The sequence below is a fragment of the Caretta caretta genome, chromosome 22 (genome assembly GCF_965140235.1).
Source record: "Caretta caretta isolate rCarCar2 chromosome 22, rCarCar1.hap1, whole genome shotgun sequence".
In the NCBI taxonomy this organism is placed as follows: Eukaryota; Metazoa; Chordata; order Testudines; family Cheloniidae; genus Caretta; species Caretta caretta.
In genome coordinates, this window is record NC_134227.1 from 10,468,086 (window position 1) to 10,490,648 (window position 22,563).

General features: G+C 42.2%; 1 protein-coding gene across 9 annotated transcripts in view; it reads right to left on the reverse strand.

The window, feature by feature from the left end:
- The window catches only part of ARHGAP32 (Rho GTPase activating protein 32), a 400,497-nt gene that overhangs the window by 221,465 nt on the left and 156,469 nt on the right, over window positions 1-22,563 (reverse strand). For all 9 annotated transcript variants that reach the window (XM_048827358.2, XM_075122285.1, XM_075122286.1 and 6 more), the window contains one exon: window positions 3,366-3,474. In XM_048827358.2, coding sequence (XP_048683315.2) covers window positions 3,366-3,473 — 108 coding nt within the window. In that variant the 5' untranslated portion in view covers window position 3,474. The remainder of the gene's footprint in view (window positions 1-3,365; window positions 3,475-22,563) is intronic.

Consider the following 22,563-nt stretch of genomic DNA (forward strand, 5'->3'; position numbering starts at 1 on the left):
ACAGGTTAAATAGGGTATATATTTAAAAAAACCCGAAAGTCTTCACCTGTCTTATTACCTCAAGCCCTGACATCAACTGCCAAGCTTCTATTGACTTTAATGGGAACAGGATCATGTCCCTAGGCTGCAAAAAATAATTTTACATTAGCTCCTCACTTTACGGTTCCTGTTTATACTTTTTTTAAAAAAACTATTCCCTTCATGTCTCTCCTTACATATGCAATTCTTAAATAGAAAATAAAACAAAACAAAAATATTCCAACACCTAGATAGCGCCTCAAAGAAATTATAAACTGGGAAACAGAGTGGATTAAAAAAAAGATCTACTGATAAAAGAAATAGTGAATTAACATGAAAGATAAATTTCAGTACTCAATCATTTGCCAGCTGTTGCAGCCTCTCCATTGCCTAGTTAGGCCCCAATCCAAAGCATTTAAGCCCATGTATAAGTAGGCACATGAACAGTCCCATGGAAGTCAATAGGACCATTGATGAATGAACTGCAGATCTGCAGTCAAGAGACACATCTAGAGGTTACAGGCAATGAGTTGCCCAATCAGTGATATACCCAAAGACTACCAAGCTCTTGGATCTTAGGAAGCACTCAGAAGCATGATGCTAGCTAAGGACACAAGCACGTACTGCTTGCTGAACAAGATGGATTAGGAGTAGACCTTGTTCTCATACATGCAGTATCAATGGTGTACCTATGCAGCTACCCGCTAAGTTACAGTGAAGGAGCAGTATGAGGTACAGACAAGAAAAGGAGACATATAGAGGAAAAACAATCCAGGAGGGAATGATTGGAGACAGGTAGAATTAACAAAGGATGGATGGGAGGTAAAGAGTCACAAACAGACAAAGCAACACAGGGAAGCAATAGGGGGCACAAACACCGATGAACCCAAAACATTATTGGTTTTGCTTGAAAATAAACTTTGGAACAAAATATCATCATATTAAGTGTGCATGGTGCTCTCTTTGCTGGTTTCCCCATCTGTAAAATGAAGATACAACCCCACTAGGAGGTAGATGGTAACTCATTTTCTACATACACTTGCTATCTGTACGTTTTCTGAACGTTATGTAAAAGAACAGTCAACACAAAATACCCCCCCCCCCATTTAACACCATCAGATATCAAATCACCTTTCATGCTTTAGTGATCCATGTAGGTATACCTTCTTCAAATTCTTCTAGCAAATATGTTTTTGAATTCAAAATGCCCTGCTTGATTACTCTGTCTGTCTGATTCTTATATGGCTTCATAAGCAGCACTGTGTTTCACCTGAATTGAGCCTCAACAAGGCTTGTTGGCTCTGTGAAACTAAGTGATGTTGAAAAGTATGCTTTCTCACTGTCAGGCAAAGAATGAATCCAGGGTATCCAATGTCCTTGCTCTAAAGGTCATTTGGAAAGGTATTGCGGTATAAATACTGCTGCATATGTGACAGGGTTATAACTTATGGCGGGACAACTCCATTGTTACTCAGAGCTTCTGTAGGGAGTATGATGACTCTACCCTGTCACAAAGACAGACCAAGAAAACCTCAAGAAATCTTTTCAAGTGACAAAAGGTCCTAGTTTTTAAGAAGAGCCCACTGGATTTAGAGTCCTGACCTTCATTGGGTTGTTGGCCTGCAACATATAATGGATATACTTTCAAGACCGCCGCAAAAGCAACTGAAACCGTGTTTCCAATGCAGTGTTACCGAAGTATTCAACCAGCACTGTCAGTGCCTTAGGATTCCTTACATGGAGGAATACCCTGAAAGATCACTGTTTGAACGTCCTGATCACAAACACAGGAAAAGCCAAGGACACCCACCCCAGTGTGGCAGGGGAGGAGTTAATACAATTCTAAGCCCACTGTTCATTTCAAAGTGTGGGATTTAGATACACGCTCCCTGTGCAATAATGGAAATTCCCCCCAGCCCCTAGACAGCATGGCATGCTGTCTCAGCAGGGACAGCAAGAAGCTCTATTAGCATTAGATATGTACTGCTAATAGAACTTATTAGACATCAGAATTGCTGCTACCATCTAATGCTTGAAGCATGCTATGGGGGGAGGAGCATGCAGAGGGAAGGAAAGGAGAGAGAATGATGTCAGACACAGTAGGAAGAGAAGAGAAAAATCAGAAGACAAAGAATATTTATCCTGCCAGCAATAACATTGCTGAAGACAAAAAGCAGTGACTCCTCCAGAAAAAACAATTCAGGCATTAGGAAGGTGCATAAGTGACACGGTTGAGTCAGAATCATCTGACCAAAAAGTAAGAAAATGATTGGGGCACGAGGCTTACTTTTAAAATATTGACCCACCTATCTTTGCCATTGTTGGTAAAGAGTCACACCTTGACACTCATGCAAAATGAGCCCTGCAAATCCAAAGGGGACACAACAAAAGCACAAAATATTTACTGATCACAAATGAAGACAGTGATTTTTTTACTACCAGGTGTTTACTTGGAAGGGTGTTGCACCCAGCTCTTCTGAAGCAGGGGATTAAAAACCCATCCCACACACAGAGAATCAATATCTCAGTCACTGGAGTAGAATTTTCCCACCAGTCTCATTGGTTAATAAGGCAATTTGGTTCACATTAGAAATTATAAAATGAACATACACCACAAGCTCCAGCTAGCCTGACGCTAACAGAAGTCAGGCCATGGTGCTGTGACGTAAGATCACTTAACGAGTCCACCAAGTAAGGAAGTCCACTGAAGTTGCTAACAGAGTAACAGCCTGATTTCCAAAGCTGAGCAATCCCAGCTCTCACTTGAGTCAACCTGAGCTCAAGGTGCTCAGCTCATTTGAAAAATCAGGCCACAACTGTCATGGCCCAACTCAACGCCTGCTTTCCATTGACTTCACGGAGCATGGAAACATGCACTAGCTGGTTAATTTTCCACTGTTCTATTCACTGTGGGGGTTTAGTTTTGAAGCCAATGTTTTATTTATGTAGGCACAGCCAACATATTGCTAATTTTCTCTGTGCAATACTGTGTGCTTTAAAGAGCATGTTTTTACTAGATGTTCCCCTCGTACTGGAGATAGTTGCTGAATAAGAGGTTAATGCAGACTGAAAATCACTGTGACATTATGGACCATTTAATTGATTACTAGGCCTGCTTAGGGGCATGTATTAATAGGACAGAACCTCCATGCGTGTGTTTCTCCCCCATCAGTGAATTGCAAGAGGAAGGAATGCATCCCACTATTCTTCAGACTCCTGTGTAATCAGATTTGAAATAGAAGAACATCACATCAAAATCTATAACTATAAAAGAATCAATGGGCAGATCATTCCAACACTGATCAGGACAGAAAGCAAGGCATATATAAAATATAACAATGCTTTACCATAGCACTGAGAGTCTCTTCCCAATCCGGCCTCTCTCGGGGATGAATGCTTCTCTGAAGCTCTGGAACAAAGTCATCCTCTTCTGTATGTACAGAGGACTTCATCATTCTAGAGAGAAAAAGACAGACATGCTTGTTTCTTGCTTACAAATTCCTAGCAAAGCTTACTTATGGCTTCACATTGGTGCTGCATGTATGAAATACTCTCTCAAATCAAAATGCGAAGGCTTTTAAATATCTGGTATTCGTGGTTTTCTTTTCTTTTTTTCTTTCCCCCTGAGAATACCAGCAGCTCAAGAACGTAATCTAGTTTGGAAATTTGCATTCCCAAACCAACTTTAAATTATTGGTTTATTTTGATTTTTTTTTAAGCCTTCATCCTAATCACTGGACACTTGAAAAAACTTTAAAAAAAAATGAAACAAAAAATTAAAATCTTCTAACACATTGAGCAGATTCAATGAATTCAACAGACTGGCCAGACAAGCAAAATTAACCACATGAATAACAATAGCTGTCAACAATCACTTCTAGCACCATCTCCTGCCCCACTTTTTCCCCAAATTCTTGAGGGGGAAAAAAGATGGCCCTTGCATGCCTGCAAGGTTAGTATATCAAGACCCTGATAGTACAAGGTCTGGGTCATCAGTTGTTCCAGTGTTTTTCCTTACCCTGTGTGGTGCAGAGTGCCCTAGACTCACACTCATTTCAACAGTATTTGCGGGGTACTCAGCACCTAAATTTCTCAGGCTAAAAATTTCTGCAGGTAAGGAGGATCTGATTTTCAAACACCTTACACAATTTATTTGTATTCCAACACAGAAACCTTTATGGACGTGGCTGGGAGCTCAAATCTTCTGAAAAAAATGTACTTACAAAAGCTTCCCAGTTCACCTCTAAGGCATCTCTATTGTTATGAACGAAGTTAAGTAGGCCATATAAACGACACTTTGCAGGGGACAGCAGCAAAGATCTAAAGCACTAAATCCTGCTGAGTATCTGGTGTGATCCATCCCAGCTTCATTAACAACATGCACAATTCAAAGCTAATCTTTAATAATAGACTGCCATATATTTATTTATTTAGGCAAACCATTTCATTAATCAGCACAGCACATACATGAACCCAAAGGAACGAAGGGTGAGCCAAATGTTAGCTATGATGAATCATCCAGTTTGACTAAAGGAATAACTATACTGAAAGCCTTTACATAGCATTGCTATGCACTTTGCAATTCTTTAAAATGTTGTTAAGTAAGCATTACGAAAGATTTGCTAGTGATGTTCCACCTTTTTTCCTGAACAGATCACCAATCTTAATTGCTAGCTTCGTACAGTAAAAACTTAAACTATAAAGCTGTAAAAGGCATATGTATGTATATAGTTGAAAACGTGAAGCACTCCATAAATAGTGATTTTGCAATGCAGATCAATTAAGCAGAGAATGCAAATAACGAACATTTTAGTTACAATTCCATAAAAAGAAAAATAGTCAAATAAATGTATGCTATCAATAGCCAGATTCAATAATTGCAATCTTCTTTTATAATCTAATTCTACAGCTGCTATGGCCCCGACACTTGGGCAAACTAGTTTTTGATTCAACAAAGGAAACCCATTGTATAGGAGCTTTGCATAAATACACAGCAATGTGCCATACACATGGACATATTCCATTGCCCTGCACCTTATGTAGCTATTTACACCCAGAGCAAAGAGAGTATAAATCATTCCCATTCTGATTTGGTAGCATTTTGCACTGGTGTACATTGCAAGACAATGCAGATACAGGATAATGGAAAATGCGGCTGACAAATTCTGAGAGATTCATCAAATGCATATAAAAGCAGTGTGGCATACACTGCATTTATTTTACAATGGATGGTAAGAGCAGATGCAGAGTACAGAACAACTGGGTTTGCTACATGTATGAAATCTCCATTTAAACTTCTGGTCTATGCACCACACAAAGATACCAATGCCTTAGGCTAGTGCTGGCTTCCACAGCATATCAAACATGGAATAAAGCTCAATTATTTGCCCTCTTGCCACATACCATGTACCAGTTATGCGATATAAACCTTGGTTTCCTCTATCAGAGTTGCCAACAACCCAGACACAATACAGCTGGAGCAGTGGTAAGACTTAAAGGTTAGCTGTATTTTGCATCTAGGCTCTGGACGGGGATCTTTGTGAATATCTGTGGGATCTCATCTTCTCTTCCATTGTCCTTCTCACGCCCCCAGACCCAAGTTTATGAGGGGGAAATTCCTCGCTCCAGAAGTGAGACCATATAAAAAGGTATCCTGGAGGACAAAACATCTCAGAAGCAATAGCCACCTTACACAAAGCCCCATAAACTGTTCCATAATCACAACTGCCAGACATGGAGCCAGAGAAGAAGCCAGAGGAGATGGCTAATTAAACACTGGCCTCAGATCTAGATCTATTAAACGCACACATTCCAAAGTTTGCACATATGTTTTGCGGCACACTTCACACATCATACTAGTGGATTGCGTACTATACACAAGAGGTAAGGAGTGCATGACTAATACCTCTAGCAATAGGGTGGCCTTGTTTGTAGACTTTTTTGTGTAATTTTATACTTAGCTTCATACCTGCATTTTGTCATCTCACCATTAAAAACAAGCAAAATACTGAATGGATGTTTGTAAGTAAGAATTTACACCTTTATGATCACTTCAGATTACAAATGTGTTTACTACACTATTCCTCATACCTGATGGCAATTCCCATCTTTGATTTCTTATCAGACAGCTGGTTTCTTAGTATGATCACTCTCCTGCCAAAAAAGGTTGAAGGTTTTTTTTGTTTTTGTATTTTTGCATACCTGAGATTTCACCTGCAATATGAGACCAAGGACAGGTTCCTCCAGTGGCTAAGCATGGCAGGTTTTGCACATTTTGCTCAAACGTTTTAATGAAGTTTGCAGGCAGGCAGTAAATGGTAATTTTACCTTGAAAAATCACAGGTGTTAGGGAATTTCTCAGGATAGTGAAGGAACCAAATTGGGTATATAAAGACTCACAGGAATCAGTGGGGAACTTTGACCAAACAGCCAGTCTACAAAAACTGAATATATTCTCCCACTGTAACTAACACACACAGCATTTAGGAGAGCTTAACTCGTAATTTCCCTCCAAACCCACCAACCTACATTGTTATAGTAGCAGGTCACTGAACCTTGGAAGCAGAATGAGTCAACGGACCCATCTGTATGAGTTCTCACTGGTTGCTCAAGACCGCAAGCTGTAGTGAGCTCACTTACTCCATCCTTTAATTATTGCATACACCCCACGAGCTAGGAGTGAACCCGGAGCACATCACTGTAGGTCTGGCTGTTTCTTTCACAAGGATTTATGACGGGATAGTTCCAGGTGGACAGAGAGAAAAACATTCCTGTTGGCATGACACTACGCACTTTGTGTCATTTAGGAGCTGGCAGGAGGCCCAGCCCTCTGGTTTCCTGATCTCAGTGACCAAAAATACAGTCCTGACAAGATTATTAGTCGTTGTGCAACGTGTGGAATTAAATTTACAGTAAGTTCATACAAAGACTATAAAATGGGGAAGTGGATTTACAGATGATGGATAATAAAATGCACGCACACTGTATAAGCTATATGCCTGCTCCTGACCACAGGCAAGTCGCTGGGAGTTCTACCATTGGGAGTTCTACCATTCTACCATTCTCTAATGGGAAGAGACTTGTGCCCCATACAGTGTATTCTAAAAATAAGCCTGCAAATCGGCAATCACGCTTTCCTGCAAGTTTCCCAGGAGCTCTCCCACAACCTTAATTATGTCCCATGACAAACTGGAACAGCTCCACAGGAGCCATTCCTGTTTATTAGGCAGCTAGTATCGTTTTTTAAAGATGCCTTATTGTGCATACAAACCAGAGACTCCCTGCCCAGCAATAAATTCTTCCCATCCCATCCCCCCTAAGAATTTGAAATACATCTAATGTATTTACTAAAAAAAGCTGTTCTGGCCTCTCTCAGCTCATGAAGGGGTAAGAGTGGTTATGGCTTCCCAATTATACATTTTAAACAAACAACTGATTTTGGTATTTGACAGAGTTGTCCTCCAGGACACCTCAAGATTCAAGCAAGTAGCATGCAATTAGGCCAAACACTAAACACAATTACCCCCAGAAATTGAAAGAGTTAGTTTCTCAGAAAACTATACACATTTTATACCTTTCCTTATTCTTCAGTATTTTAACAAAAACTGCTCTGAAGTCACATCTCTGAAAGAGAGGCTGACTGAAGATCGAAAATGCCACGTGCAAGGGGATGATTGTTCCGACTCCTACTTTCTCATGCCGCATGGCTTTTTCCTCCTCCCCCCCGCAAATTTGGCCTGGATTAAGCAGAATAGCCCCTATGTCTCTTCCCTCCCCCATCCCACTAAGCAGCACAAAGGAGAGAAAAAGCCATGGTCAGAGGAGGAGGGCACTACTCCAGATACTCTCCCTGTCTCCAAAGTCTGTGTAAAACCCCCACATGTCCATGTGAAGAAAGGGAACATGGCATTTGACCTAGGCGGAGCAGGGGAAAATTAACCTAAACATATCTATGGACTGAAGGCTGCACAGAGAAGAATTAGTTTCTCCTCATCCAGCCTCAGCTCATCCTCCACACTTTCAAATGGTGTTTTGCCATTGACTTCCATAGTAGCAGACTCTGGCCTCTCCAAGAGTCCTCCCAGAGAGGTTATAAAGCACACGCTATAGTCACATGCCAATTTCAATTCAGCTGGGAGCCTGTCATGCTACTGTTGCAGGAGATGAAGGGAGCATGGGGGGGGGGGGGGAGGGGAAATGTACCATGGCGCATCTGTATGCCCCTTCATTTTCAGTTTTAACCAATTTTTACCCAAAAATTCCCAGGTTTTACCAAAAGTATCATTCATTTTTTTCTGATTTTCACCCTACTTTTGTATCATTCAAACATATAAAAAATAACTTGTTTTATTAGGAAAACACAATACATTGCAGGAGATACATGTATTACGATAATACATTAGTCTTTGCAGATAATGGTTTAAAGATTTGACACACTAAAATGGAAAGAAAACAAAAATCTGTATCAGAATACATTTCAGAACGCAAGGAAGTATTCAAAAGTTTTAAAAAACAGAAACAGGAAAAAAGGATGAAGTTGAGTGTATGAACTGCAAATGGTGTGGCCTAATTATTAAAAATGTAAATATTTATAGACTAACAGTTCAAAGTCTACATCAGTAAACATTCTATTCAAATGAAAAGTTTTATTTGGGGACTAGATACACGTTGTTTTCTTAAACTCAGAGGTGGCATTGTGTTTTGAGTTCTGTTTTAGCTGTGCAACAAACCACACTGATGAGTGGAATTCAAAGCATTAATTTACTGAATACTTTTCCCCCCGTCTTTCCATCCACCAAAATAAACCCCAATATTTACCCAGAAAAATTATTAATAGTTTTTTGCACTGATTTTCACATGTTTTTGTTGCTGTGGTAAAGAACACTGAAAATTCCTGGGAAAAATTAAATAAAATAAAAACTGAAAACAAAGGGCCCTGCATATATTAGAGTGGGGAGGTTTCCTAGTGGTCCACAGACCCCATAACTTTTCCTGACCCCATCCCATGGGAGTCCTGGTCCCATGAAACAGGGATTTTTTTTTTCAGGTCATGTCCACACATATAGTGCTACAACTGCACTGCTGCAGCTCATCTGGAGAAGACACGCTATACCGACAAGAGAGCTCTCATGTTGGCATAATAAAATCACCTCTGAGAACGGCAAAAGCTATGTTGGCAAGAGAGCTTCTCCCACCGACACAGCGCTGTGCACACAGAATCACAGAAGATTAGGGTTGGAAGAGACCTCAGGAGGTCATCTAGTCCAACCCCCTGCTCCAAGCAGGACCAACCCCAACTAAATCATCCCAGCCAGGGCTTTGTCAAGCTGGGTCTTAAAAACCTCTAAAAATGGAGATTCCACCACCTCCCTAGGTAACCCATTCCAGTGCTTCACCACCCTCCCAGTGAAATGGTTTTTCCTAATATCCAACCTAGATCTCCCCCACTGCAACTTGAGACCACTGCTCCTTGTTCTGTCATCTGCCACCACTGAGAACAGCCTAGCTCCATCCTCTTTGCAACCCCCCCTTCAGGTAGTTGAAGGCTGCTATCAAATCCCCCCTCACTCTTCTCTTCTGCAGATTACATAAGACCAGTACCCTCAACCTCTCTTCATAAGTCATGTGCCCCAGTCGCCTATTCATTTTCATTGCCCTCCGCTGGACCCTCTCCAATTTGTTCACATCCTTTCTGTAGTGGGGAGGCGCAAAGCTGGATACAATACTCCAGATGTGGCCTCACCAGTGCCAAATAGAGGGGAATAATCACTTCCCTCGATCTGCTGGCAATGCTCCTACTAATGCAGCCGAATATGCCATTAGCCTTCTTGGTAACAAGGACACACTGTTGACTCATAACCAGCTTCTCGTCCACTGTAATCCCCAGGTCCTTTTCTGCAGAACTGCTGCTTAGCCAGTCGGTCCCCAGCCTGTAGCGGTGCATGGGATTCTTCTGCCCTAAGTGCAGGACTCTGCACTTGTCCGTGTTGAACCTCATCAGTTTTCTTTTGGCTCAATCCTCCAATTTGTCTAGGTCACTCTGGACCCTATCCCTACTCACGAGCATATCTACCTCTCCCCACAGCTCAGTGTCATCCGTGAACTTGCTGAGGGGGCAATTAATCCCATCAACCAGATCATTAATGAAGATGTTGAACAAAGCCAGCCCCAGGAACGACCCCTGGGGCACTCTGCTTGATACCGGCTGCCAACTAGACATCGAGCCATTGATCACTACCCATTGAGCCCGACGATCTAGCCAGCTTTCTTTCCACCTTATAGTCCATTCATCCAATTCATACTTCTTTAACTTGCTGGCAAGAATACTGTGGGACACCATATCAAAAGCTTTGCTAAAGTCAAGGTATATCACGTTCACCGCTTTCCCCATATCCACAGAGCCAGTTATCTCATCATAGAAGGCAATCAGGTTGGTCAGGCATCACTTGCACATGAGCCCCATACGTTGGTGTAGATTATGTCACTCAGGGGGGTTGTTTATTCACATCCGAGCAACATAAATTATGCTGACATAGGTTATGTCTACACTACAGCCTAAGAATACCTAGCACAATCTGCACATCTTACCTGCCATATATCAGAAATGTGAACAGGAAGGCTGATTAGCTTGTTCCCTTCCACAGATTTCTTACACACAGGGGGGAACAAATTAAGTCTCAGGGTTATTTTACATAAAATATTTAACACAGACATATTATAGATATTAAATACAAAACAAAAAGTCTCCCTCATACCCTCACAGGAGCCTCAAATGCATCAAAACATAAAAGGGCATTTACCCATAATGAAAACAAATACCTTTACTATTTAAAATGGCATTTCTTAGTCTCTTTAGTATCTCTGAATGCCCTTCAAATGCAATCTGGCACCATTACATTAATAAAAAAGTTCTGTCCGTGTAGAAGGCCATTAAGCAATCTCTCTTCAGATGAATGAACCCTTCTTCATTGTAAATTGAGAATCAAATGTACTGGAACAAATATTTACAGAACATTTTTCTAAATTCACAGCTTGCATTTGCACCTATTTCTGGTAACCTTAAAGATTTCTGGTAGGGTGAGTTTATCAATTTCAAATTACAGCTGGATACATTTCATGTCACATTAACACCAGTATCAGAAAAAACATTGTGATGCCCTTTTCGGGATCCTCAAATCTAATTTGCTGATCCCATCAAGTACTGCATTTCCATTTCTCCCACTGAGGAATTAAACACTCCAATTTAACAGCTGCAATATTCTCCTGGCAGGGATCTCTTACTATGCTGCATGACCAAGGGTTAGATGCTACTGCAGCACACACATCTACACAGCAACATGCTATCGTCATGAGATCTTCTTTACATTGATCAAGTTTTCTGTCTAACTATTCTCCTTTTCATGATTACATCTGAATGTCCTGGGCTCCCCCTACAGATGTTGCCTGGATCAAAACATGAACTGAAACAGTACTGGTGAGTGTCTTGTCACTCTTGTTACTCTAAGGCCTGGTCTAGACACAATTTTTCTACCAATGTAACTGTGTCATCAGTTTGGGGTGCGATTGTTTACAGACACAGTTATGTCAGTACAAGCCCCACCGGAGATGCAGTTATACCGGTATAAAGGTGTCTTACACCATAACAGCTATACAATATAAAGCATCTTTATACTGATATAACTGCATCCACACTAGTCGGGATTGTACTACATTTAGTACACCAGTATAGTTAGAGACCTACAACCTTCTAGTGTAGACAAGGCCTTGCTTTTCTGAAAACGGGTAACAATCATGTTTCGCTGGCTCCTGCTCTTGCTCAGGATGCACGTGAGAATCTAAAGGGATTTGCCTTACTAAGTGTCGACAAAACAGTGGATGCGTACATATTGCAATCCGACTTTTGGCGGCCAAAATGCCCTGTTCTGGCAACAACATAAAACCACCTAGACAAAAAACAAGACTTTTTGTGCAACACTTTAGTTGATGAAGTGCCAATGTAAGCACCACGCTTGATTTTATCACTTTAATTGGCCTCCAAGAGGTGTCCCACAATGCCCATCGTGACCGCTCTGGCCAGCAGTTTGAACTCTACTGCCCTGCAGCCAGGTGAGCAACCATCTGTCCCTCCCCCTGAGAAGCCCTGGGAATTTTTGAAATTCCGTTTCTTGTTTGCTTGGCCGGGGGAGGTCTCATCACATTTTCCCAGGTGACCATGGTCCCACTTGGACCACCTGCTCAGCATATGGGGAAAGGAGGCTGTGCAGTCACGGCTGCACTTGAGCCAGAGGAACTGGGATACCTATGGGGAGATTTCTCGAGGCTTATGAGAAAAGGGCTATGATCAGGACACGCTGCAGTGCACAGCAAAGACAAAGGAGCTGAGGCATGCACACCAGAAGGCAAGGGAGGCAAATCGGCGCTGCACCTAAGACCTGCCAGTTCTATCTGGGTGCTATCCTCAGTGGCAACCCCACCTCCACCGCCAAGAGCCGTGGATACTTCGGCGGGCTTGGAGGCAGCAGAAAGAGGACCTAACCCAGAGGATGAACTCATTGATGAAGAGGTGGAGTTAGACAACTAAGTGAAGCTCCCGGCAGGGTCACCCAGTGGGCCAGGCAGCCAGGAACTCTTCACCGCTTCGGAGGTGTTTAGCCAGTCTCAGCAGTGGCTCTCCGGTGAGCAAGAAGCTGCCAGTGAAATGCCTAAAGTGATCCACAAGAGCCTGCAACACCATGGAGAAGTACCCCTTCCTATTGATGTACTCTGTCGCAAGGTGGTCTGGTGCCAAAATTGGAATGTGTGCGTCATCTATCGCTCACCCACAGTTAGGGAAACCCATTTCTGCAAAGCCATCCACTATTTCATGCACATTTCCCAGAGTCACGGTCCTTCATAGCAGAATGCAATAAATTGCCCTGCCCACTTGCATTAACACAGCCCCAGCTATCAACTTCCCAACTCAAAATTGATTCACGACCAACCAGTAGCAGTCTGGAGTCACCAGCTTCCACACAGAGCAGCTCTCATTCTGGTGTCCTTGCACCACAGTGCTGGGGCGCGCTCCAGACACAGTTCCAGGAAGGTGGTTTTCCGTAGCCAAAAGTTCTGTAGCCACTGCTCGTCATCCCACACCTGCATGATGATATGATCTCACCATTCAGTGCTTGTTTCCCGAGCCCAAAACAATGGTCCACCCTCTGCAGCTGTTCTGTGAATGCCAAAAGCCATCTAAAGTTTCTCCTATCCATATCACAACGCATGTCAGGCAACTGGAAGTCTTCTTCAGTTAGGAACTTTGCGATTAACTGCACTGCCATTCGCAATGTCTTCATGACAGTTAAAAGAGCATAGGAGAGCAGTGCGCAATCCATCCCTTCTCACAAAGATGCCAGGCTGCACAGCAAAGAAGGGCCACTGAAAAATGCCGCAAAAGAAAGCCAGAAGCCCAAGGAATGCTGGGACAGAAAGCAATGCATCACAGGACAATGAGCCCAGTCCCAAGATGCGCCACGATCCGCTCCACTTTCCCACAAGACCTAGTGGGCAGAAGGTGTCGAGCTGGACTGTGGGATAAGTACCGACAGTGCACTGCTCACACTGTTGATGCTAGTGCCCCAAGTGTGGATGCGCTCTGCTGACAGAGGGAGTGAGTGTGACCATGCAATACCAGTTTTTATAATCATGCTTTCTGAGCGTCAACAAAACTCTGTAGTGTAGACAAGGCCTAATTTACTTCATACTTGAGGCCAGATCCTCAGCCAGTAAAAATCAGTGTAGTTCCACTGACTTCAAAAGAGCGATGCCAAATTATACCCGCCGAGGATCTAACTCTTAGAATCTTACAAGCCAATAAGCACTTAGATACCATGATGACAGATGCTCTAAAAAACAGACAGGCAAGACAGAAACTGCGTCGGAGTTGGCAGTATTGCTTTAATTTCCTACAGGAAATACTGCAAACACTACTTCCACTGGGTGGCAAATCATCATGCACCTTAAATGCCCCCCATGTTGAGGCGGTCCTTGGCCCTATCTACGCTGCGCACAAATAAGGTGACCCTTCATTCTTGATGTTGCAAATTATTTACATCAGAAACAAAGATTAATGAAACTGGAGTTAGAGAGTCATTTAAACTAGTGGTAGAAATCCCACAGCATGTTAAGTCTCCTAATAGAATATCCACACTCTAGTCTTTGTCACACACGTGGACCTTGGTAGGCTGAGATGTATGATAATTGTGGTCATGGACCACTGCACGCTGGCAACATTCAGATTGATGGCACTCCTTTCCCAGGGAGATGACAAATTGCCTCCTAGGTGTTCGATGGTTTGGAAGCTCTGTGCTAGCATAGAAGCATTATACATTTGGAAAGTTAGGCTCCTCACATCAGACAGTTAATTGTCTGTTTGACAGATACTCATTCTTTGGTGGCTGTATTTTTTTTTTTAATTAAATGCCATGCCTGAACTTTGGGTTATGCTCCCCCAAGGAGACATTAGGCATTTCAGCCATCCATGCTGTTTTCCCCTCCAGTGACTTTTCTCTCTGACCCCAATCTAGGGGGTGAGAATTGCTGAAAACTGATTTATTATTGTATTTAGTATTTACACCGCACCATTGTCGTGCCTGAGACTTCTCCACCTAATGAGAAAGCATTGGCCCCAGCACTGGGGAATTTATGATCCAAGTGGATTTACAACTCTACTGATAGTGATGTTTCCTGAGATGTTATTACTACCCAAGGAATCCTCCTTTAATAAGGTCTCTGCCAATACAAAGTGATGCTGAAGACCAGTAGCCTTCAAACGCTACTCAATTAGAATTGGAACTGGCACTGTTCAAGTGGACAGTACAGTAGGCCTAGATAGTGTATTCTTGACCAGGGGGCTAAGAAGCATAGTGTGTTAAGGAATTTGCTTTGCACTGCTTGCTGGAAGCATACTTTCACTTCCTTCTGATTGCTCTCCCTTGCTCATTGGAGGTGTCCATCCACACAACAAATGCAGTATGTAATTTGGCACAGTTGACAGACACTACTCAAGAGAGGGCTAAAACAGAATAGCACGGGTGTTGCAGATTAGGATGAAGGTAAACTGGCAGAACAGGGGTCCAGGGCTAGAATAGCAGTGGGTCCTGCAAGACAGGAGTGAGGCACATTGGCAGAGTTGTGAGGCATCCCAGGACTGGCATTAACAGGGCACTGTGCCGGTCACAGCTGAGGCTTGAGTTTATTTCAGCCATCAGGACTGCACTACAGGCGAACCAGCAGCCTAGGGCTTTGCAGCAATCCAAACCTGAAGGTTAGTTCAGTTCAGGAGGCCAAATATGACAGTTTAAACATAAATGGGCAGTGGGCCAAATTCTCCCCATCAGGCTTTTTCCTTACCTTAAGGCCCATAGTTGCCTCTGATTTGCACTGGAGCTTCATCCCTCTTCAACTTGTGCCTGATCCAACTCATGCTGGAGCCAAGAGTTCTCCAAACCCTCGAGCACACCAGACAGCACAAGAGTGGGATTTGCAATACCACAATACACTGAGTGCACAATTGAGCAGGGGAGGTGCTACGAGACTTTATTGGAGGAGCTGTTGGGGTTTAAGATCCTTTAATATAGGGATCAAGGAAGGCCATGGCGACTGTTGAGGGCAGGAGGTTGCAAAGCCACTGCCAGGGAAAGAAGGTATGAGTGGACATCTACCACCACAACCAGCCAGAAACACCATGTGTCCTTCTCAGCTCCCAAAACCTTCCATTAACCTTCAACACCAGAGGATAGTAATAATTAAGGCATCTTGGTTGCCCAAACTTAAGAGCTTTAAAATCTGGTCACCCTAACCTAGAGGGGCTTTTTGATCTTGTACTACAGCTGCAGGAGTCAGTAACACGAGGGTAAGAAAGCAATACGTTGCTAACACACTACCACTGTGGGTCACTGCAACCAGGCAGCACAAGATCTCACACAACACATCCCCTCAAATGACCGGTACTCCCTTTCCATAGCCAAACCTAACGGCAACATAAAAACAGTGGAGTCGCTACAAACACCACTGCCTCCTACAAATTCAGGACCAAGAACAGAACTGTATGGAAGGGATTAACAAGCAGACTGACAACACAAAATTAAAAGCAGTGAAACCAAATGAATTTAGCACTTCCCAGAGCTTTGCAAATGTTAACTTATTAATCCTTTTACCACCTATGCGGGGAAAGTAAGTATTATTTCCATTGTACAGATGGAAAAATGAAGGCACTAAGAGATACAGTGACCTGTGCAAGGGTACACAGGGAGTTCATGCCAGAGACACAATCACAACTCAAAGGCTCCTGGGTTTCAGACCTTTGCTCAGACCATGCCTCTCATTCGCCTGATCACAGGAGTCAAACTATAACATGGGCAAACAAAATGTATTTGGAATATTGGGTAAATGAGCAATGATACAGTAACATCAGGGTCCTGGGCTGGCTGACCAACATGGCGGGTGAGACTGTAAAAATTAGGGAGATGTTAATGCAAAATAGACTATATACAGTGAAAAGAAATCTCTTCAAGTCAAATGCTTGTAACTTATCTCCAGGAAGAGGAAAGTTGGAAAAGAAAAAACTGGAAAACTACAACTATCGCATGATGTGTGTGACGCTGGTGCAATTCTCAAAGCAGCTAAACAGAAAACTAGAAAGTACTCAACTTGTCTTTATTCCAGACCCAAGACAGCCACTAATTGGGGAAACACAAATGTTTCTTCAAGCAAACACGCCTGAGTCGCCTCTGCCCCACAAAACTAAGGCTAGTACAGTGAGTCTACTGGGAATAATCATGCATTCTGGAAAGCAGAGACAACACAATAGCTTCTGAAAAAGTGAAACAAGAGATGGGAATTGAAGGCTCAGACTCCTGACCTTGAAGACTAATTCATTTCAAGTGTTTTAAATCAGCATTGTCAACACTTTACTGATTACATTATGTCTGTCTGCATTATGTGAAATAGAATGTTGAAGTCTGTCTCGAGAAATTGTGCAAGCTGGAGATGGAAAAGACCGAGTAGGTCAGCTAATCCATCTCCCTGCCAATGCAGAATTGTTCTGGTGCATCCCCCTATGTAGGTAGAACAAAAACAACAGACGTATTGTATTTCATCGTCAAATATAAAATGAGAAACTGGCATAAGAAATTGTTTCAGTTGCATTTTTGTTTTATTTAATTTGGTTGTTTTTATGCTCTACAAAGTTGCAAACTACAACCCCAGGTCTTGTACACAAATTCATTTCTTTATAACAAAAAGTGGCTTTCTAAAGAAATGAAAGCCAACGAAAAAAAGTACTGCTATGGGCCAAATATTAGGGATCAGAAATCAAAACGCAATTATACAAACCACTCTGTGCATCGTTTTCTCCTTCTGTCTTATAGGGATATTGATACTTGTTATTGATATTTGTTTTTCCCCACAAAGTGCCAGTGAAGACAAACGCTAAGTGAAAGTTTCAAGAACCAGGCTTTAAGCACGTTCTTATTTTTCAAAAAGAAAAGGAGGACTTGTGGCACCTTAGAGACTAACCAATTTATTTGAGCAGGAGCTTTCGTGAGCTACAGCTCACTTCATCGGATGCATACCGTGGAAACTGCAGCACACTTTATATACACACAGAGAATATGAAACAATACCTTACCAGCAGGACAGTGGGGTGGGAGGAGGTATTGTTTCATATTCTCTGTGTGTATATAAAGTCTGCTGCAGTTTCCACGGTATGCATCCGATGAAGTGAGCTGTAGCTCACGAAAGCTCCTGCTCAAATAAATTGGTTAGTCTCTAAGGTGCCACAAGTCCTCCTTTTCTTTTTGCGAATACAGACTAACACGGCTGTTCCTCTGAAACCTGTTCTTATTTTTGGTTGTTCAGTGTAATCTAAAACAATGGATCATTCTCACTTCATATGCATCACTACCTGTTAAAAGGATGAGATTCCCTATAAACCGATTGTCACAAGAAAACATCTCTCTCCTGAAGAAGGAAAAGCATGTCTTATTTGTCCAGCATTCGCTTTTCATTTGGGACTGTAAAACCTTAGAAAAGAACAGCTGTTAAAAAGAAAAATGAGCAGCTTTAAATAAACCCTTTTGAAGACTAGTAATGGCACTAATTAATTTTAGAAAATGCCACGGTGAATAGGTCATTCCTACCATTGTTAATATACCCTGTGACTGACTGCACTTAGTAAACGAGCACTACTGCAGCATTTAATCAACATATTGTTTCCTCGCCCTCTGAAACCTTGATCATTCTCTCGACAAGCTTTTAATACAGGCTGTGATGCAACCAACCTAGTTAAATGTTCTGCACATCCAAGTTTCAGTTGAACTTTGGGACTCAAAGGTATCTATCAATTTGCCTAAAGTGTTTATTAATTTGCATGAATATTTAAAAGGCAGTTTCTATGCTGCCATTAAAAAAAGCGGCACTGGAAAGACTGGATCACTCAGAGTTCAGTAGTTATGGGCAACTTCTACTGTTCGATAGCAATGCTTTTTGCTAAAATACAATCTAAGGTTGTACAGCAGCAACAGTTCAGCGTTGTAATAGTCTTACACATTTTCCAGGTATACGTACACTCCCTTTCCACACATACACTTTATTCCACTGAATCCCTTGTGACCCCTACTTGACAAAAAAAACGAAACCAAAAAACACACATTCCAATGCTGGATGGCACTTCATATGTTTTCAGATGTAAATACACTTGGACTGGCTGTCAAGGTGACTCACTTTGTTCAGTCAGCTAAAACAGTTCTGCCAGAAGGACCTTGACACCACTGATCAGGTTGCAAGTACCTTCAAGGTGTCAAATGGCCAATTTTCAAGAGATGCCTTTCAAGTCCACTAGGTAAAAAAAAAAAAAACAACAACAACAACCAGACAATAAAAATAAAAACAAAGCCACCACTCCTCATTTTAAAGTTGCATTTAAGAATGTAATCTTAATACCAAAGCAACAGATTCACTTCCCCATCTAAAATAGGCTATGACTACATTAGCACTTTTGTCCATCAGGCATGTAGAAAAACCACACCTCTGAGTGAGATCAGTTTCGCCAACAAAAGCACCAACGTGGACAATACTATGTCGACGAGAGACGCTCTCCCACAGACACAGCTACCGCTGCTCGTTAGGGGTGGTTTAATTATGTCGACAGGAGAGCTCTCTCCTGTCAGCATAGAGCGGCTACATGGGAGACCTTACAGCAGGCATAGCTGCGGCAGTTTAGCTGTGCCACTGTAAGGTCTGTAGTGTAGACATAGCTATAATCAATACATCATCGTGATATGAAAGAGCCAGAGTGGCCGAGATTCAATAGAGCTGTCCATTATGGATTCTAATCTTCACCTCTCCTAGGTTTGGCAGCTTTGTTTACTGTTTTTAATCTCTCACACTGTTGTTCTGTTAGGTCCCAATTCAACAGTACTTCCCTCTTCAGCAAAGCACTGATGTTTGCACATAAATGCTTTGCTGAACTCAGATTCATTTAAGTCAGAGAGAAAATGAACGTACCAAGTGAAGCTCGCTAGTGCATTTCACTGTGAGTGTTGAAAGTAGTGCAAAAGGTACAACTGCACTAATGGTGAAAAATATAATAGATATTTACAATTCAGTTTTAATGGATGGACTTTAATGGACTTAATTACAATTCAGTTTTAACCGCCCTTTTTGTCCTATGATTACAGGGGTGTTAATGGGCCACTTCACTTTGAATGGCCCCTTAGAATATGTTTTAGCTACTTATGCTAAACTATCTGTTTGACCTTATATTTAACTGTGAGTACCTCTCCCGGACCAGAGGAAGAGCTCTGTGTAGCTCGAAAGCTGGTCTCTCTCACCAACAGAAGTTGGTCCAATAAAATATATTACCGCACTCACCTTGTCTCTCTGTCAGGGTTATGGCTAACCATGCCATTTTTTCATGCCTGGAGGTGGTGAGGAAAAAAAATAAATATGACAATCATGCAGGCCCCCTATTCACTAGCAAATTTAGAACCTGTCATCAACCCATTGCAACAACTGGTGGAACCAACGTTGAAGGCTGTTGCACAGAAAGATCTCCGGCATTTTTATCACCATGTGGTTTGTCTATGTCAGTAGCATCCGGGACAGCATGGTGGTTTAAATGTCGGTGGTCACAGGCATCCTATTTACACCGGCATTCCCACCCTTGCCACCATTATTGCAGCACAGTGTGTAATTATAGAGCATAAAAGGCTAGCATAGACACCACCTTAGTGAACCACATTTTAGCCTGGTACGTACCCAGGTTAAACCATGATTATGACATTCTCCCCTCGCTCCACCACTCTCATCCACAAAAGATCTGAGAAAACTGCATTAGAGCCCTTAATAACAAAAGGTGACGTCTCAATCTCTGCTTTAAAAGAATACGTTAAAGGAACCAGAGTCTGGAAGACCGCGCAGAAACAGAAGGTGATATCTTTGGGATTTTCTCACACTGCATGGTGCACATTCCTGGATGGGATAAATGCCAGTTCAGTGGTGGCAGAAATCACTTTCACGAACACTGAAATAAAACTGCTGTCAGCTTAAGCCTAATGCACAAAGCTAGAAGAAGGTGGCATACCGAACAATCACAGCTTTCATGACAGCCACCATAATTCCTCTAGGCTCTCTCTTAAAGCAAGAGGTCACTGATACTGGTGTACACTAGGCAATCTGCAAAAGAGACCTCTCTCGAAGATCATTTTGTACAGGGAAGGAAGATAGCTCAAACATTCTTTTTTAGAGCTTTCATTTAAATGTAGGGCAGGTTCTACTGAAATAATGCCCATAAGAAGTTAGTTAATATTCTAATATATAGAGTTAAAAAATACTAGTAATTCTCTCCAGGTTTCCTTGTTCTATATGGATTGACTTTAAAGTAAGAGCCCTGAGAGCTTGTGTACAAGTGCCTTTTTATACTTCAAATCCCGGGGAAGGCTCAGCATCCATAAGCGGACCCAAATTTTCAAAGAACTCAACTTCCATTTAGGCCCCTAGATTACTGTGGCCAGATTTTTTTAAAAACTCAGCTCTTATTGCCAGCAACAGCAGCTGCTATGTGCTAAGCCTTTGAAAATACCCCTGCTTAGTTAAGGTGCCTCACTAGGAGCTGTGAAGCGCTCAGTTGTTTTGAAAATTTGCCACTAAATAATTAAGGTGGGAAAATGCTTGGTGTCTGTCTTACTTAGAATGCTCTGGGGGGCAGGAACTGTCTGCATTTGGGGACTTTTGTGTGATGCTGAGCACGTTGCTGAGGTTTAAACCATTTGAGGACATCAGTAACTCAGCCAGCGGTTAGGGGCCCATTACAGGAGTGGGTCGGTGAGGTTCTGTGGCCTGCAATATGCAGGAGGTCAGAGATAATCATAATGGTCCCTTCTGGCCTTAAAGTCTGGTGTCTATATGAGTCTAGAGAAGCTAAAAGCAGCAGAATTTTGCGTCTCTGCTGCTGGATAAGGAAAACATTATCTGGCTCTCTCCACATCTGAAAATTATTACTCCAACAAGAAACTGCTGAGCTTGAATTAATATGCAAACTAGATACCATTAACTTGGGTTTGAACAGAGACTGGGAGTGGATGGGTCATTACACATATTGAATCTATTTCCTTAAATTAAGTATCCTCACACCTTCTTGTCAACTGTCTAAATGGGTCATCTTGATTATCACTACAAAAGTTTTTTTCTCCCGCTGATAATAGCTCATCTTAAATAATTAGCCTCTCACAGTTTGTATGGTAACTTCCAACTTGTGTGTGTGCGCGTGTGTGTGTATCTTACTATATGTTCCATTCTACGCATCCGATGAAGCGAGCTGTAGCTCACGAAAGCTTAGGCTCTAATAAATTTGTTAGTCTCTAAGGTGCCACAAGAACTCCTGGTCTTTTTGCGGATACAGACTAACACGGCTGCTACTCTGAAACCCACTAAAACTCATCAGTGTTAAAGAATCATGCACACACATTGACCTTGACCAGCTAAATGAAGAAAAAGTGTTAACTTGCGCCTACCCTTGGTAAAAGGGCGTGGAAATGTCAGTGTCAGCTAATACCTGTTAGCTAATTCCAACCTAACCTCAATGTTTTAACCTAACAAGGACAAAGCCGTAGTGTAAGGACTGGTCTATGTCAGGAAAATTTGTACCAATGCACCTGCACTGGTGAAATCCCCTAACAAAACCATGCTGACCCAGTGCAAAATACGCTGCCCCAGTGTGATTACTGGTGCAACCCCTATATTACACCAATACAGAATAATAGCTACACCACTACGAATATCCCAGTATCAACAGCCCCTCAGAGAATCAAACAGCAATTACTTTGTCCTGCTGGAATAATTTTTGATTGTTAAATCTATTTTAAAAGAGAAACACTTGTCTAATGTTCTCAAGGGCACAGCTGCAACCACTACTATCCAATCATTTCGCCTTCAACACCCACACACGCATTTGTGTTACAAAACACTGGAGCTGGCATGCATGTCTGCTATGAATGGATCCCTGCTGTT